The sequence below is a fragment of the Pleurodeles waltl genome, chromosome 3_1 (assembly GCF_031143425.1).
Source record: "Pleurodeles waltl isolate 20211129_DDA chromosome 3_1, aPleWal1.hap1.20221129, whole genome shotgun sequence".
NCBI classification, from domain to species: domain Eukaryota; kingdom Metazoa; phylum Chordata; class Amphibia; order Caudata; family Salamandridae; genus Pleurodeles; species Pleurodeles waltl.
Window position 1 is genome coordinate 1,188,986,890 of NC_090440.1, and position 19,862 is coordinate 1,189,006,751.

The window sequence follows — 19,862 nt, forward strand, 5'->3', positions numbered from 1 at the left end:
TATTCACAATGGCAAGGTGAGGAAGGTGTGAAAGCATCAGAGTTTTAATTGTATGAGAGTAAGCATAGGAACTGTGATCTTGAGGACAATGGGATTGTGGTCAGTAAGTATAGTGATGGAGCAGACATGTGGCTGCAATAACCAATATACTCTGCAACTATTTATTGGATTTGACCTACACATAACTGTATATACAATATAATGCACACACCTAAGTGTGGCTCAATGGTTAGAGCGGCAGACCCTGAAGCAGAGATCTGGCTCAAGACCAGGGTTCAAGTCCTGCTTCGGCAGGTCTTGGGCTCAATTCCCCTTGACCAGATAATTCTCACCTCGGTGCCTAATCTAATTCATGGGTCCCACTCTGCAACTCTGGGCAATAGCTTGCTTAATCTCCACAACAGCCCCAACAGCGCTTGGATGCCTGGCTTCACCCTGGGGGTGCTCAGGAGTGGGCGCCTCACAGGGAAAAGCCAGGAGGGGTTCCATAGTGGTATGAGTACAGCGCCTTGAGACCCTAACGGGTGAGTAGTGCGCTATACAAGTGCTAATTTACATTTACATTTACCTTAAAGGACAAAATGCAAGTTGAACTGTTCTGTGGGCACTGAACTCTGTTCATGGTAGGAAAGCTGAGTTGGTAACCACAGTAGATGTCTATGTGTAAGAGGAGAGTTCCTGATAGGAATCCTAGTTGGTGCCTGGAGAATAGGTACATGTTCTTCATAGCACTACAAGGTCCAAACGGCGGACACAAAGTACTGTGAATAAGAAATTATTTTAAAACGGCTTTGCACACAACATAGTATAGGCTACTGCAAAATGTACAGAGATTGTTTTTACGACAAAACAAATGCTTTCAATATATATATATATATATATATATATATATATATATATATATATATATATTGGTAAGACACATCTAGACTGTTCCTAGTGCAATACTTTCTTTTATAAGTTTCTATTAAAAGTACACACTCCAGAACTCACCTTCTGAAGTACTTCCGCTACTCTTAAAAAGAGTAAATCATTGCCAGCATGAAGCTCAAATGACTTCATCAATGCCTTTCGATTTGCTCATTAACCAATTGAGCATATTTACATTTCTTTCAGGTGGTAGACACCACGGAGTGAAGGCTTGTTTCTTCTTTAGCTCTCTGTTAATTCTTTTCTCACTTCACAATACATCAGTCCGTCTCCCTCCCTTTTACCCTGAGGCACCTCAAGGTCACAATTAAACTTTCATGAAAAATTGTTGTTTAACAAAAATTATAGGAACGGCTTTGTCGAAATAAAAAAGAATTGTTCCCAAGAGATACCGACTACTGCAACCTGTGAATTCTATTGATTTGTAGATTGTAGCCTGCTGGAGACCAGGAACTCTGTAACATTGGAGCTCTAGTTCTTTCACTACAGTGGATCCATAAGCATCATCCACAGAGAGCTCTCTCCTGAAAGGATCTCAGCACTTCTTGCTGCCGGGGGCTATGCGACCCTCCTGCTTTGGGGTCTGGACCTGTTGCAGTTAGCCTTCCTCTTGTAAAAGTCTAGTTTTCAGCATAACAGGGCAATTTGTAATTAATGTAACCTAGGAATTATAACTTGTGAAAAACATTTCCTGGATATGTTCTGTTTGGCCCTTTCTGCCCTGTCCTGATTTTCCTCCTCTTCAAGGAAGAGAGACAGTTTTTCCATGGAGGGATGTAATTTGGTAATGGAACAAAATGTGGGGAGTTCACCGTGAACAGTAGTCAGGGGCATTAGATAAAAATTGCAAGAAAGTACACTGCTAGTTACAAATTATATTAAAGTTGCAAGTACTGCTAACCTACAGGAGACCCTATTGCAATTACAAAATTTAAAGCCGGGTCACAGCCAGCCATGCATGAAGGGTACTGGTAGGGCAAAATACAATGTCAACTATAAACTCACAATTATTGAGGCACAACGAACGATACCAGGCAGGGAAACTGCAGGTGGATGACACAAGGTCACAGCTCGTGACAAGGAGTTTAACTGACATCTTTTCTCTCTTCTTCACTTTATTCACACATATTATTCCCCTTCTCTCTTTAATCACAGAGAGTAGTAGATCCTCCCTTGATTCGCCGGTTTACCGCTCATTTCAGGTTGGAAACACCAGAAAACACATACTCAAATACTATAGTGTTGTGCATACAATTGTAATGACTATTTTAGAGGAGAATTTAAGGGGAAAGGATGGCTAGGACTACAGCTACACTAACCTCTCTCTTCTGGGGAGCAGAGGTGAAAGTAGCAGAAGCTTCACCGCTTCTCTCCTGCTCTTGCTGTGCCTATGGTTGCTTGCCTACTACAGTTGATACAAATAGTGACTTTTTTTTAAAATAAAAAGCACACCATCAACTGAAATGTGTCCTGTTTAAAATAATGGGTATTTCCATTATCCCGTTTATTGGTTTCCACCTAAGTGTCTTGAAAGCATAAAAGGCTGAGTTGGCCCTGCCAGAGTTCAGTTCTCTGACCTTTAATTTGCACATAAACACTCAAACGTTTGTACATCACTTAGTGACTTTGCAGACTAGCTCAAAGGTTTAATTGATCTGTACTGGCAACTAGTTATATTCATGGGGAAAAGTTTTGCCATCTCAAGTAAAGTATGCCTGCTTGTATGCATTGTTTTGGTGCATCATACGCCATATACCCTGAGACTTGCTTCGGATTATGCAATGGAGTTAAAGAAGATTTGTGAGGCAAGATAGCCATCGAAGACTTAGCCAGTCTCAGCACTCCACTGACTTGGGTCTTTCTCTTGGAAACGATTCTGCAGTAGGCAGCCACACAGAAAGGAGTTAGCTGAACACATAGCACTTTGTGAGAGGACACAAAGTATGAGATCCTGAAGCATTACTGCATTTGTGGATGATCAAACGCTATCGTCATTCAATCAGGGCATGTGTGAGTCAAGACTTCTCAAGTGCTTGAAGGTAAACCTGGAAACTAATAAACATGTAAACAAAGATTTTGAGACCACCAGAGGGCTTGCAGGAGTTGGAGGAACTGAGAGTGAGATCATAGCCACAGAGACTATCTGGCAAGCTCGAGTCTCAGAAATCTAAATTGAATAGAGCCATTGCTGGGAACCTAATAGGGAGAAGAAACATGTGGAGCATTGGGATGACCAAGAGCTTTGGAGAGCTGGTAATAAGTGGGGTTCTCAGGTACTTAGTGTGTGTAGAGCACCAGGGGAGCTGACAGTAAGCAGAAACCACAGGGAATCGCATGGTGAAAATGGGCTTCATTGACCTGAATGTGAGCAGGACTCTGGGTAAGAACGAGCACGCGATGAAGGACCTAATGGTGAAACAAGACTACAGGGACTAGTAGGTGGGCAGGAGTCTAGTGCCTCCTGAGGATGAACAGTAGCCTTGAGGGACCTCAGGGGACCTGGGAGTGGAAATGAGCTTAAAGGTCCTGAGGGAGAGCAGGCACTTTGGGATCCACTGATGATGAGCAAGAGCGTCACTGTCTTAGGATGTACTGGGCACCCAACTCCTTGAGAGTGAATAGAAGCCAGACCTATAGGTAAACAAGAACCCCTGAGGACCTGTTGGCCAAAGGGCCGGGAGAATCCCCATGAATGAGTTGGAGCTTTACAGACTACTGGATTCAGGGGCTGCAGAGATCTGAACATGGGCAAGGGTCAAGGGAGATTCATAAGCCTGAAGATGAATAGCAAGAGACTTATGAATGAGGTGCAGTGGAATAATGATGTTTCCAGATTTGACCCATGATACTGACCCTACAAGCTGTAAACCGATTGATTCTTATACTACAATTTACTCCAACACTAGCCCCTGCACGAATCAAACAATAATTTACAATGAGTTGTGATCTGTGAAGCTGGACTACGTTTTTGGGGTATCCGTGCCTATTTTCGGTCCCAATCCAACTCTGCAAGTGCATTGCACATTGGCCCTTCCCCCCTCCCCCCACTCTCCCTCTTTGCCCTGGTGCCTTAATTAATTCTTCCAGTGACTTCACTTTTGTGCAGATGGATGTATGGTCCTTCATGAATCAAGGACTATAATGACACTCAACCATTGCTTTAAATCGAAAAGAAAGAAGTTATGAATAGAAGGGAAAGGTTCTTTCATGATAGACTTTCATTTATAAGTTTGTGCTAGCACTTTGTAAGTGTGAGCACATTAGGATCAAGCCTAATGCCAGAGCCAAAGCGTGTTTGTAAATCCAGACTATCATTTGCTGTGTCTTTGAGGGTACTTTGATGTCAACCATGATATGGCTACAGTACTTGCGGTGCCGGCAAACCCTGCTGCGTGCAACTGCTTTAACATGGAGTGCTTAATTTGGGCCTCTGGTTGCAGGTGGTGGGCACCGGTTCTCAGTTTTTAAGATCAGGATTTATTTTCCATCATCGCACGCGGGCCCAGGGCAAGAGAGAAAAACGGAAAAGGGAGAAAGACAAACTAGGAAAACGTGGACAGTAGGGGAAAGCATGGATGATAAAGAACCTGCACAAATGAGATGAAAAAGCTAGAAGTGTAACATGAAACCTGAAGTGGAATCAAAATGAGGCAACCACAAAATCTGGCTATCAAAGCAGAAAAACATAGCTGAGCCTCGTAACTCAGATTATCTTTTAAGGCTCTTTGCAAAGGAGGCGATAGGAGACCATTTTCTATACAAACACACAGTTTTTGTGAAACATCCTCGAGGAAGGCTTTTTTTACGAATTCGTACTGCAGCGAAACATGTCGCAGGCACATGGCTGTGTCATTTCATAGGCATAAATAGCTGTAAAGCCTGCCAGAAGGGCATGCCTCTCCGTATGAGCATGACGTGCCGTAGCATACAGGGCATCGCTGAATCATTCCTTTCACTTTTTACACAGTTGCAATATTGTAAAGATGCGGTTGACCCCCCTTTTAATCATTCGTTGATGTCACATTTGGCACACGAATCACTCCCCAAAATATGTTTTATTATGGAGAAGAACACAGAGCAAATGAAATGAGTCCACAACAATGCTTAAAAAAACATTTGGGTTTTTAGTATAAGTGTTGAAAATATAAAACACGCTTACACTGCTGTTGAAATAATAAAGAGAATAAGAAACCGTTAGGTTGCCAACGCCACCAAGTAAGCACAGCTCTAAGATTTATCAAACTCTATCATTCCTGAAATAGCAATAGCCTACACTGCTGCAATGAATTATGTATGCATCGTAACCAGTATAAACCATCAACTGAAAGTCAATTCTGAGTTATTGAAAAAAAAAAATATGAGCATCAGAATACAAGAAGTTGTTTCAAAACACCGATTTGTGCATCTAAAATGAAGCCAACATCACAAGCTAGGTCTTTGCCCACATTACGCTGCGCCTCCTAAATCTGAGCTTTTCCGGCTGGCCCAAACCAGATTCATCCCCCAAAATTCCCCCATCGTGTATTAGCTGTATACTATTAATAACTGGTTATTTTCACATAGAACTTGCTACTATGATTTGCATTATTTGACAGACTGCTAAATAAATTACACAGGTGTTATTCTTACCTAAAGTCAGGGGTAGTAAGCACTATATAAATACAACCTGATGACACTTCGCTAAATCAGCGCTGCCTGGATTCAAAATTGTCACTCACAGCTGTAGGTGACCCACACAGAGTTAGATTGGCTACGTGACCTATCGACACATATTCATAAGGCCGTTTAGCTGGGGCTCAGCTTGGGCTATTTTTCAGGTCAAAAGCGTATCCTATTTTATTTACTAAAAAGGCCTTGGAGTCCTCATTGCTTACCACTCCTTGGCTTCATTGATGTTCTTATTTACTAGCTTCTGATTAGTCAGTACGTCCATGGTCACCCTTAGTGGAGCATGGATAAAGTGCTGATTTGTTTTATTTGTATTATTTGTGTCTTTCTACTATTTATGCTGAAGTGAGGTACTTTTAGGGCAGAGGCAGTGAGTGCATACACCAGTGCATGAGACTTACAACTTGTGAGCCACTATTATTTGTAAAAAGGGCTTGGAGTCCTTCCTTTGCTTACCATTTGTTGGCTGAAGTGTCCCTCTTCTTTGCCGCCACCTTAATTGGCTAGTGCTGGCCAAATGTAATTTTTGATCCTTTCTGTGGAGCAGGGACCAAGCACAGGTTAATCAAACTTAATAAGTGCCCGTCCTCTTCTCCGGATGTGATGATACCATTTTTTCCCTCTCCCACTCGCCCTGCCTGCTGCTCCGTCCATCTCACTTTTTTTTTTTAAAAGCACCAATAATCAAGCCATGAACAATTTAAGATCTCCTCTTGTAATCATATTTGTACTCTTCCCCTTCATGATAGACTCAAATACAGTCACTATAGGAAATGCACTGTATCAATAAATAATTTGTGACAAACTCAAGTTCCATTACATATTTTTAGCCTAGTTCTGCATTTTGCTTTTGTGTAGAAAAAAAACAGCAGAACAGATAGGAGTGACACTGCTGTGCAGTTGAGCCCACAGATAGCAGGTCTGTTGCTGCCATTTTCCACAATCTACCCTAATCTACCCCATCCACCTCACTCTACCACTATCTAGCACACTTCACCCACTCCACCTCATTCTACCCCAATCTATCCCAATCCACTCTATGCCAATCTACTCCACTCTACCCAAATCTACCCCACCCCACTCCACTCCAACACAATCTACTCTATCTCAATCTACCCCAATGTACCACACTCTACTACACTTCACAGGAATCTACCCTAATCAATTCTACCCCAATATTCCACACTCCACTCCACCTCAATCTATCCCACTCCACTCAGCTCAATCTATCCTACTCGAGTCAACCCCAATCGATCCCACTCCAAACTACCCCAGTCCTTTACAATTTACCACAATCTACCTCACTCTACCCCAATCAACCCAACTCCACACTACCCCAATCTACCCCACTCCATTCTATTCCAACCAATCCCATTCCACTCTACCCCACTTCAATTTACACCACTCCAATCTACCCCACTCCACTCTAATCCAATGTATCCCACTCCACTCTACCCTAATCTAACCCACCCCACTCTGTACCATTCCACTCAACCCAAATCTACCCCACTCTATCCCACCATAATTTACCCCACGTCACACTACCCCAATCTACTCATTCCACTTTAACTTAATCTAACCCACTCCAGTCAACAACAATCTATACCACTCCAATCTAACTCAATCCATTCCAACCTACCCTGCTCCACTTCACTCTGTTCTAATCTACCCCACTCCCTTCTACCCCAATGTACCTCACTCCATTCTACCCCAATCTACACCACGCCAATCCTCTACATTCCAACCAACTCTTCTCTACCACACTGTGTCCAACTCCACTGTACCCCAATCCACCCCACTTGACCCACTCTACCTCAATCCACTCTAATCCATCCACCCCACTCCACTCTACCCCAATCTATCCCACACCACTCTAACCCTTTCTACCCCACTGTACCCCACTTCACTCCATTACAATCTACACCAATCTACCCTACTCCAATCTACCCCATTCCATTCTAAGCACTCTATTCTACCCCCATCTACCCCATTCCACTCTACTCAATCTAAAAGAGTAGAATTTTTCTAAAAAAATGGATTAGAGATTAACAAACATACTTGGCAATACTCAAATAAATTGCATTTCTCGACAACTAGAGGTACCAATTTTACATTAACATATTTATTAAGTGGATGCCTTATCTTACTCCTGCCACCCTTCACAAAGAAAGTGTCATCGCCACTCTCACCTACACCTGCTGTAAAAGAGACCTCTGTTGACTGACTTCATATGGCCTAACTTGCACTCCTGAATTCATATTAGTCTGAAATGTTCAGTTATTTAAGTCAGCAGTGAAGAGTGGCCACTTCAGTTTGAGACTGAGAGAATCAGACACAAAGGGAAAGGGAGAAATAAGGACTTACCTTCTTTGGAATTAAGGCGCGAGGACTGGTCCGTGTGAGAAGGTGTGTTGTATCCTAGTGAGGAGCTACCTGAGAAGAGATTATAAATACCAGATGTAAACATTCGAAGTGCAACCTGTCGATCCTCAATACTAACTAGTTACTCTAGATAACAGTGCACCAGCGGGAGGAGTCACATGCGTTACCTGCACACATAATGATTTGCCATATACAAAAGGAGGCAGAGACATCAGTACATGAAAGACTCGGTAGACAGCTGCCCGAGAAAGTTACCACAAGAAGCGGCACATTGAATGAACTGCCTCAAAAATGCTGTCGGTACTCGGTGAGGTGAGTGGCCTATAGGCAAAATGTAATTTCCCCTGGTGCTCCTAAATTCTTTTCACCCACCTTTCAAAATACAGTAATAATTAGCTTTGTATCTTATAATTTTTACCAAAGAATGTATCCTTTTGGCGTTGCAAATAACGGATGTTATCATTAGCCCGAGGTATGCACCTCGGAAGGATGAGAAGCTGAGGCAACCCATCATTGGTTTTCCTATGGTGGATTCCAGAGACCAATACACTGCCTTATCTGTTACAGCATACTGAAAACCCAAGCCTAATGACCTCAAACATATAACTAATTCTCGCTATAGATTCCTACACACCTCCATGAAACATTATGGCGCACGCATCTCACTGTCAGCATTTCTGGGGGTATCGCCGCAAAAGACAAGCAAGTGCTGAATGTTTGTGATAAAATATGTCTTAGTTATCTTTCAGCAAAAGTATACGTGGCAGAAGGACTTCTGTGACCATATCGGCAACTATACATTGAAGTGAACGTGACACTGCTGTAACTGGCCCGACACTGATACCTTGAAACGTGAATAAATCAGTACAATAGCCGGTAAGTTAAGCAGCTGCCTGGATCTGTGTGAACAACATATGTGACTTGAATCACTGCATGGAAAAATGTCAGCTTTTTGTCCTTTGACTTTGAGTTGTACAAATAGTAAACACATTATGTAGGCCAATGCGAGCATTTTGGGACACCCCGTGCGTCATCCTGAAGGTTTTAAAAGGAAGCTTGCCTGAATGTTTAACTATAAGGTGATCGAGTTCCTAAACATTGTGGCTTGGACCAAGTTTTGAGTAGGATGTTATGTTTTACCAAGAGTGAAAATTGACTATGAGAGAAGTAGACTTTAGGGTGTTAGGCTCTAGAGGACATTTTAGCAATGCCTGACATTTTAATTTTACTCTTGTTATTCATAACGTGTCTTGTTACTGTGTTTCTATTATTTTGTGCAGTTGTTTTAGATGTGCTGAGCAACAGATTACTCCTTTTATCAATGATACCAAATAATCCTTAAGGTCTGTTTCTTCCGCCCCCTCCGGTACTCCAAGAACTCTAATATTGTTTCTTCTCATGTTGTTCTCCAAAAACTCTAGTTTATCCTGTAGAGCCTTCTCCCCCCGCTTAAGATACACAATATCTTGAGAGTTGGCCAACACCTGACTTTTCTGCTGCTCCATGGCCTCCTCCACCTTGCCAACCCGATCTGTTAACTGATTGATCTTAGTCTCCAAAATCATGCACGCTTCTTGTATCTTAGCCTGATTGTTTTCAGAGATCTCAAACTTCTCCCGAATCTCCTTCGTAAGGGAAAGTAAGAGCTCATATACTCCCCCATCCCTGGGCTCCAAGAGGGCTGAAGCGTTAGGCTCCGCGAGGGGGCCCTGTACGGACAAGGAATCTTCCTTGCCCCTTAAAGAGCTACCCCCTATTGTAGTTAACTGGGTCATCTGTGCCTCCCACTGCACCAGGGAGTCCCGCTCCAATACAGCTGAGCCCTCTGAGGCCGGTTGTGATTCCATAGGGGCCAGAGAAATCTCACTTATTTCCTCCACGCCTGACTGGAAGTATTTAGTTATTGACCCTGTGGTAACACTTTTTCCCCCTGAGCCTCCTCCCGTATTGTTCTCCAACTCCCCCAGACTCTCCTTTACTCTAGATTGACCTCTCCTTTTGGTTGAACATATATTGTCCATAGTTATATTGCACTCCGGCCCTCGAGATCCCGGCTTCCCTTTCCGTATTGTCCCCAGCTTACCAGTACCAACCTGAGGACCTTTCAAATAATGCTTAACCGGTGACATTAATGCTGGAGCTGTTATCTCTCCCCCTTGGTTATTTACTTGTGTTAAGTCCGCTCCCGAAAGTGATCTTTGACCTCGAAGACTGCACCTAGCAGTGTAGCGTCTCCCCTGACGCACGCCCCTTATCGCCTCACTCCACACACCTGAAGTTGAGCAAAACCTTCTGCGCCTCTCTCCGCGTAAACCATCATTTGCGCCTTTTCCTGCCGCGTCCGCGGCCCGAACCAAGATATGTGCCAGATTTAAATATGGTGAGTAACAACCTCTCACTGTCTATCTAGCAAGCAGGGAGGGAAGGAGAAAGGCTTTTCCAGAACTCTCCCCCCCCCTGTAGAAGCCAGGCTCACCTTGAGTCTTCCACTTGGTTAGAGAGACGATACTTCCCAGTCTATGTCCCCTTAGAAGAAGTCTTACCTCCAGGATATCAGGTACTGCCCAGAAAATAGCCCGTCTGTGAAGCTCCAAAACTCAGACAAGCCAACCCCAGCTTAAGAAGAATATCCGGAGGCTGGATTCCCCCCCAAAAATTATCCGAAAAACAGAGAAGCGCATTTACAGCGCTCACAATTGATTTTCTCCATGCTCCGGAGCCGCCGGCACTAGCGCTGCCTCTGCGCGTCCGGCGAGCCCCTCCTCTTCCTCTGCGTCGCGTCTGCTCTCCCGGTGCGGAGGACTCGCGACTCAGCTTCCTAGCTGGCCGCCATGTTCCCTATCCGTCTGCCCCATCTTGTGAAACGAGACAAAATGGTAATGAGTGAATCTGCCACTGACAAGATGCAATGCCGGGTTTAGCGCATCTGAAATTGGAGGACGACATTCAAAGGATACACCGAGACCCGTTCAAAAAGAACGCGGGAAGGAAATCCCCTAGAAGAATCCTAGTGAACTTTGCCACCTACTCAATAAAAGAGAAGATTTGTCTGAGGCTTTGAAGGTGGGAAACTTCGTTAAGGATGACTGGTCCTTCAGAATTCGGTCAGATGTCTCCAGAGCGACTTTGGACAGACAGTGGGAGCTGGGGAAATTAATGCAAGAGCTTCGCTCTTTGGGAGCAATAGTGCAGTTAAGGTTTCCGGCGGCCCTGCGGATTATGTGGCAGAATAAAACTCATAATATAAGAGAGCCAGATGAGGTTAGGGCCTTTATAGAACAGATAAAGTCGTCACAATAATGTAATTCTATTGGTATGATTGAAGATTGCCCGGTGTGCGGAGGGCTCTATGGGATAAACAATGGTTGTCCTATTAAAAGTAGGGAGGGTTCCCATGGGTGGTTGGGGTAGGGGTATAAGGGGGTTTGGAGGGGTTTGGAGAATTTTTTGTTTTGGGTGTGGGTGCAGAAGGGGAAAAAAGGTTACAAATATAAATGTCCTCAAAACGGGTCTTTCACGAATCAAGAAGGGGCGGATCCAAGAATTTCTTTTTTTTCTTTTTATAGGATGGGTAAGCAGGAGGGCTTATTATTAAAAATAAGCTCATGGAATATCAATGGGCTCAGGGTTAAGCGTAGAAGAAGGAAGATTTTGGAATTTCTAAGGCAGGCGGAGGAGGATGTGATTATATTACAAGAGGCGCATCTCTCACGAGAAGAATGGGAAAATGTGTTTAAAAATATCGAGGGGTATAGAGACCAATCAGTCGTGCCCAATTAAAGGAGTTGCTATTATTTTTAAAGAAAAAATAGCGAAGGGGTTATGTATAGGGGCGGTGCATACTGATTCAAAGGGTAGATGGGTGGTGGCTGAGGTTTGTTTTTTTGGTTTATGGCTCACGATCGCAGGTTATTATGGTCCCAATACAGATGATTCTACTTCATTTATAGAACTGTATAATCTTCTTCTGAAAACTAAATACCCGGTTGTGTTAGGTGGGGATTTTAATATACTGTTGAATTTGGTCTTGGACAAATCCACTACCCGGGGGACAGCTAATTCCCCTAGATGTAGGTTATTGGTTAAACAGGCGATAACCGATCTGGAGTTGGTGGACGTGTGGCAGGTTAAGGGGGGTGTAGGACCCAGATTTACTTTTCATAACAAAAAATATGGGCATAAGTCCAGAATACAATTCTTTCTATTGCAGAATAGCTCGATAGGAAATGTTTCCTCAATAGTACATGCCCCAGCACATCTATCAGATGGTGTGGCCGTCAAGTTGTATCTCTCCTTCACAGCGCAAGTTCCTAGGCTTCGATGTACAATAAGTTGTTCGTTATTATTGGATGACCTGATTATTGAGACATTAAGAAAGGATACAATAGAGTTTTTTTAAGTGAATCAGGGGTCTGCTAGTTTGCAAATAGTTTGGGATGCATCCAAAGCCTATATAAGGGGGAGGTTGATTAATTTGGCTGTATTTAGGCGCAGGGAGGAGAGAGAGAAATTATGTAGTGTCGAGACCAGTATAGCGACTTTGCAGGATTCTATACAAGTTGCACAGGAAACGGGGAATAGGGATCAATTAATGGTACTCGAACGACAACATGAGGAAGCCTACTTGAAATTAGACTATCTATTAGAAGCTCGAGAAAGAAAGAAATGTGAAGCTAGTCAGTACGCGCATTATGAATATGGGGAAGGGTGCAGTAAGTTACTAGCTTGGAAGGTAAAATCTGACCATTCAAAGAAACATATCTCTTCAATTAGGTCTAAGGCTACCGGCCAGATTTGTGTAGAAGGATCAGAAATAGAAGCCGCTTTTGTTTCCTTTTTTCAAGACCTGTATTCAGATGAGCTGCGGAACTCTGAGGAGCAGGTTAGGGATTTCTTGGCTACGGTTAGGCTGCCATGTCTGGAGAGCTCAGCGTTACATATTTTAGAAGGAGAGGTAACCGGGTTTGAATTAATTGATATTTTTAAGGGTTTGAAGAGAGGAAAAGCTTCAGGCCCAGATGATCTCCCGAATGAGCTATATTTGGCACTGAGGGAAGAATTAATTCTGGTTTTATTGAAATTGTTTAATCATATGCTCTTGAAAGGGGGGCATGCACCGAGCTCTTGGACGGAGGCGGTAATTTGTTTGATTTTGAAGCCCTGTAAGGACCCAACACAGTGCTCTTCTTATCGGCCTATTTCACTACTGAATTCGGATTATAAAATTTATACAAGTTTGTTATCCAAAAGGCTGGGGAAGGTTATGCCGGGACTAGTCCATCCATATCAGAAAGGGTTTATTAAAAGTAGACAGCTACAGGAATTAGTTCACGATTTATTGGCGGCAATGGACTTGGCTTTAGCAGAGAGGCTTCCTCTTGCAATAATAACTTTTGACGCAGCCAAGGCATTTGATCAGGTAAACTGGCTATTTTTGCAGGTGGTTATGGAAAGGTTTGGATTAGGGACTACTTTTATCAGAGCAGTTAATGAACTATATAGGTCATCAACAGCGAGAATTCTGATTAATGATGTGCTTTCACAAGAAGTAGCTATTTTCAGAGGGACGCGTCAGGGTTGTCCCTTGTCCCCTTTGTTATTTGATTTATATATTGAGCCGCTAGCAACACTGCTTAGAAACAACAGGGAAATTCTTCCCTTTCAGAGTAGGAGCTGGGAGAAGAAGGTTGCATTATACGCGGACAATCTTATGATTTACACTAGGGATCTCTCTTTTTCACTTCCCTCAATAAAATTGGCGATAGAAGGTTTTGGTAGAATGTCAGGTTATAATGTCAATGCTGAGAAGACAGAGATTATTTGTTGGAACATGTTATATGAATACCCACTAGTTAAACAGGAAATTAGATATCTAGGAGTCCAGATCACAAAAGATTTGGGGGATTTGGCAAGGATAAATTTTGAGAAAATACATTTCGAGGCCAAGAAACTCCTTAGAACATGGGCGGCTCTCCCGCTGTCTTTAATAGGTAGATCCAATATTTTGAAAATGATAATTCTGCCAAAATTCACTTTTTTTATTTAATACTATTCCGTTGGAATTTAAGAGCAAGTGGTTTACAAAATTGCAGGGAGACATGTCCTCGTTTGTCTGGGCACAAAAGGGAATAAGAATTTCTTGGAAAAAGTTATGCAAGAGAAAGGAACGGGGGGGGCTAGCAACACCTGCTTTTTATCAGTATTATTTGGCTTTTCAATTTAAGAATAGTAGAATTCTCCTAAATAAAAAGTCAGAATATACCCCAATGTGGGCAGCGTTGACTGCATATGCGGAGGAAGGGGCTGAGTTTTTTTTGTATAAATTTGGCCACCCAAGGTTTTAAAAAAAAGTTAGACTTAAGATTTTGCGGCAGGCCTGTAAAATTTGGCTACAGATTCCGGATAGCTTATTACTCTGGTTCAGCTCTAATATGGGATTCACCCGGTACCCCAGTATGCCTTCATGATAAACTATCAAATCCACTGAAGGCGAGCGGGATACTACGATGGGGACAGATTATAGAGGGCGGGAACTTGATACCATGGGCCACATTTCTCGAGAGAGTGGGAGGGTCCATCTCTAAATTTAAGTACTATCAGTTGACTAGCTGGATTAAATCCTTACAAGAAGGAGAAATTGGTAGATCTTGTTGGGATGAGAAATTAATTCAGAGACCTCTACCTAAGGAAATTGCGGTCTGGTATCAAGCCTTGATGGAGGCAGTTGAGGAGGATCCCCCCTCCCGCTACAGAAATGGGGAGAGGTGTTCCCAAATATGGATATAACAGCGATGTGGCAAAAATCATGCTCTATTCTTTGGAATATGGTTAAATCAGCGGCAATGAGGAGGAACCATTTGTTTACATTGCACAGAGTGTATTGGACTCCAGCAAGGTTATCCCGTATAAGTAGAATCCAGAAGAAATGCCCACGATGTGGAGGTACTGATGCAGACGATATTCATATGTTCTGGGATTGTCCAGGCTTAGCTAATTATTGGGTAGATGTGCAGAATGTCTTAAATAGGATATTTGGGGAAGAATTAACATTGAAATCTGCTTTAGTGTAATTTGGGGTTAGTGAGATGAAAGACCAATCACAGCAACGTTTTTTGTTTCTTTTGATGCTTATTGCCCGGCGGCAAATTTGTCATAACTGGATATGTTCACAACCCCCTACAGTGCAGGAGTGGCTGAACTCGATAGATAGATTATATAAACTGGCCGGAGCCGGGCCGATTAGTAAAAGAGATGTTTTGTGGGTGGGATGGGAAAATGTTTGTTAAAATCTTACTTGAGTTGTTAATGAAGTCCGATGATTATATCTGATCCCCCCTCGGTACATCTAGCCCTATTGTCCATTCAGGATTTTGGGCGGAGGGGGGAAGGATTTGCCAAGGCTATAAGGAGATCCATAGAAAAGAGCGCCAGGTGGAATGACCCGTTGATACCAGGGGACTGGATACCTGGAGTAAAAATGGATCCTCTCGTTATTGGCACGGGTCAGTGAGATGAGGACAAAAAAAAAAAAAAAAAAAAAAGATTACCCCTGTAGTAATAAACACTTTTTTATTTAAAAGTGTTCATTTTTCTTAGTGCAGTGTGTGTGTGATACAGTGAATAACAAAATAAGGTGTGATACTGTTTCCCCAGTGCCCCTAACCCCTTTATGGAATTGTTCGTAACCCAACAGCAATGCTTCTACATCAATTACACATCCAATAGTGTTTGTTTTGTGGGGCTACAATAATCTTTCCTTGATCCGTGTCAACTGTGGGTGAGAAAGAACAAGTGGAGAGTTAGGCCAAAGTCTTAACTCATGCAACGAAAGAGAGTAGGAGAAAGGCAGAAAAAGAGAGAGTGAACAGCAGAAGGTGAAAGGGAGAATAAAATGAAGTGGAAGTAAACTACGGTAGGAGAGCAAGTAAGCAAAACTCCAAAATGTAGCAGAATGAAAGAAAAGAAAACTGAAAAGAGTTGTAGAAAGGATGAGAATACAGAAAAGTACAGTGGGAATACAAAAGTAAGAAGGATGGCAGAACATGGAATATGTGGGGATAGTATGAGAGATATGTGTGAGAGAGATCAGATACTAGGACTAAGTCGATCTACAGAAAGAGGGAGTGAGTGAGGAAAATTAAGATGAAGTGTGAAATTTGGCAAGGAGTTGAAAAATCGAAAGGGAAATGTTAAGAGTAACAAAGGGATGCCTAAGTGAGGAGAAGAAATAAGAGAACTTGAAAAAGAGTTGGCAATTGGAAAAATATCAGTGTTAACAAATCTCATAAAATAGTTCCCGCCTACAAATTTAGGCACAGAGATAGTGGCTTCTCCAATTCTTCTCACCCCTTCTCACTCAAATGGCGCTGTGCCTGTGCATGTCTGGCAGCCATCTTGAAAGTCTTTTTCTTAAGCCGTATGTGCATAACACTGAATTATGGCTGCATGATATTGATGTGAGGTGTATAACACACTATTGGTGTGTGATATTGAAATTTGTGTATGTGATTGAAATAATGCGTTTGGCTGAAGTGATATTTGCAAGGCATTGGATTGTGAAGTGATGTGAATATGTGACCCTGATAGGGTGTTTGCGAGACACTGAAGTGGTGATTGAGACACTCATGTCATATGTGTGGTTGACTCTTAAGTGATACATTTAAGACCCAGAAGCAATATGTGAGACTTTTACATGATATGTTTTTGACCCTGAAATAATGCTTGTACATGTTTGACACTAAATTGATGTGTGTGGCACTGAACTGATGTGTTTGTGTATTTTATACTGAATAGTGTGATTACAGCACTGAAGCGATGTGTAGACGTGGCAGTCAAGTGATGTTTGTGTGTGTTTTACCTCAGGTGATATCCATGAGGGATACTAAAGTGGTGTGTACCCGTAAAATGGAACTGGTGTGTGAGCGTGTCTGGCTGTGATTGTTTGGCACTGAAGCGATGTGTGTTTCATGCGGAATTGGTTTTGCTGTGTAATACCTATGTGATGTGTGTGACAACAAAGTGAAGTGTGCGTGTGTCTTTGAACTGGTGTGAATTGGGCATTGAAGCAATGTGTGCTTAGTGCTCGAGTGACTGTATGTTTTCGGCACCCAAATCGTATGTGTGTGCTTCTAAGATGAAGTGGGTTAGATACTGCAGTGATTTGCACACGTAGCATGGAACTTCGTGTGTGTTTTGCTCTCGAAGTAGCGTGTGTTTGACACTCGAATGATGAGCATCTTGGAGCATCTGAAACGGTGTATAAAACTCTGAAGTGAACTATGGCACATGTGTGGTAGTGCTGTAGGGTGGTATACGAGAAAGAAGGGTCATGCATTTAATGCATTTAATGTTGACCGCTGTTACAACACACTTTCACAGTGCATCTCGGGTGCTTATTGTCTAAAGCAGAGGGTTGCTCCCCTCTCAATTGCAGTGAAGTGTTCCGGGTTCTTGAACTCAATTAATTTTAAAAGAATATGTCTTTAGTATAGTGAAGAATCAATTTGCATCGTAAAAATGATAGTTTGCCGAAATTCCCATGTTTGTGGATATTGCACATTTACAATGAGGTATCTCTATATTATAAATTGTTTAGATTTGGTACTCTTCCTTTGTTCACATTAAGCTTATCACACAGCATTGTTCACGAGTCTAACAGACATTTTGCCATCGTCAGCTAGTTCAGAAAATTGGGCATTTGCTGCAAAGGTATGTGTGTAACCTGCAGATCAGGGATCTACCACTACCTGCACTGCTTTCATTTTTCAGTTGTTGTTTAAAAGCGTAACACTAGCAATTGCAGTGCTGTTTTTTTCTGATTGAAAGGACCAGTCAGTCAGCCTGGCACTGTACACATCATCTGCAGGGTTCTGCAAGGATCCTGCCAGACCCAATAGCAAGCATCATCTGCTCTCATGAAATCAACATCCTCTCCTATGCTGATGACAATCAACTCATTCTCTCCTTCATGGAGAAAACAACTAGTTCCCAGATCAAGCTCAATGCCTGCATGACTGAAATCGCCCACCGGATAAAGACTATCTGTTTAAAGATAAACACTGACAAGTGTTTGAAGGAACTCCGCTTCCTCCTTCTTCACAGACGAGCACAATTCAAACTCCATGCCCAGACTTTCAAGGCACTACATAACACTGGCCGAGCACACTTTAACAATCAAGTCTGTTTTAACTGACCTCCAGATAACTCAATTTATTTGGACTCCTACTTGCACAAAATCCACGCATATGAAAACCAGATATGGTGGTCAAGCCTCCCCCTATACCACTGCCAAAGTATGGAACGACCTGCTGCTACATGGTGGAGCTTTTTCCACACTTCTTGAATTCATCAAGAGGCTGAAGACTTGGCTTTTTGAGCAGTACTCATAGACCCTACGTGTGCCTACACTCACACCTGCTCGGTGGCAGGGTATCGTACCAGGTGACTGTTCGCCCTACAAATCTGCATAACATGACATAACATCTTAAACTACAAAATGCAGTTATTTATTCAGACTTTTTTGTTTTGCCTCTAAATGGTCACTTTTAAGAGCTAGACAGAAAGTTGCTCTTTCCCTTGGAATGTTAATGTCTTTTATTTTATGTATTGCACTGGTCACTATATTGATGGGTGTTTCGCAGCAAGGCTAATCACAACGTTACTACCTCCCAGGTTAATAGCCCAAGTTCTCTTGACTTCATGATGTGGTTCAAACGTATGGTTTGCCAACCAAAGAAAGATCTGAGTGACCAGCCCTTCAGATGTGTCATCAAACTATGGAAAAGTGGATGGAATCTTTGTTATCTAAAAAAGAACATAAAAAAGTGCTTTAAATATACCTATAAATAATTGATATGCAAAGGTAACACTTCTGGATCTTGCACTGCTTGATAAACATATGACTGTGTCTTTCTAGATGTGTACTGTGGGCAAAGGGGGGGATGGGAAGCAGGGCAAACATTGACGGGTAGGGCCGATGTGGGGGCAAGCAATGAGTAACAACTGCATGACAAGCAATGATCGCAGGACAAGCAACGATGGGTTAAGCAATGATGAAGAGGGGAACAGAGAGACAGCCTGCATTACATACAATGCTGCACCTAAAAGACAGAAAAGTACCTCCATAAGCACAAGCAGTGGAAGTACACACACTGGAACAAAGAAAAAGTATTTGGGCCATGCGCAAGGGCAAGGACAAACTCATTAAGAGGAAGTAAAGCTGGCATGCACTGACCAAAGAGAAGCAAAGAAATGAGAATGATGATGAAGCCAACCAATAGTAAGTAATGGACAGACTCTCAGCCACTATAATCGAACAAGATGTCTTGCAAGTGACAGGGCATGCACTGTCTCAGGAAAGATCTAAAAAGAAAGATAAAACAAATAGAGATTTGAGTGAAACAGGAAATCATACTGTTTATTTTCCCATTGTATTCTCTTTCTCTCACTGTCTTTGCTAAAACTTTTGCTTCCTTTTATCTGCCACTCACCCACTTCCACTTCCTATCGCCACGGTTCTTTCTCTTTTTAACACCCCTCATTTGTATTACATTGATATTTTTAGGTAATGGATATTACTGTTTCACATAGCACAGAAAATAAAGGTGAAGAGATAGAGCCTTTCAGAAAAAATAAATCACAAACACAAAGACAGATGAAGAATCAAGGATGCCTGGAGATTTAGGGCCTGATTATGAGGAGGTCGGTGTATTTTGACCCAGGTGTAAATCCCTGTTTATGCACAGGTCGACATTAAAAGTTGGTACCTATTTAATGCATCTGATAATTATTGGATGCGTTAAATATCTCAACCTTCATTAAATTTGGCATGTCAAACCTGGCCAAATTTAACGGGAAATAAGTATACGGTATTTATCGAATCA

The 19,862-nt window shown here is 42.4% G+C and overlaps 1 protein-coding gene across 2 annotated transcripts in view; it reads right to left on the minus strand.

Annotated features, from left to right (window-relative positions):
• Window positions 1-19,862, minus strand: part of FLI1 (Fli-1 proto-oncogene, ETS transcription factor) — a 334,273-nt gene that overhangs the window by 87,975 nt on the left and 226,436 nt on the right. For both annotated transcript variants that reach the window (XM_069224503.1, XM_069224504.1), the window contains exon 5: window positions 7,963-8,031. In XM_069224503.1, the coding sequence (XP_069080604.1) occupies window positions 7,963-8,031 (69 nt within the window). The remainder of the gene's footprint in view (window positions 1-7,962; window positions 8,032-19,862) is intronic.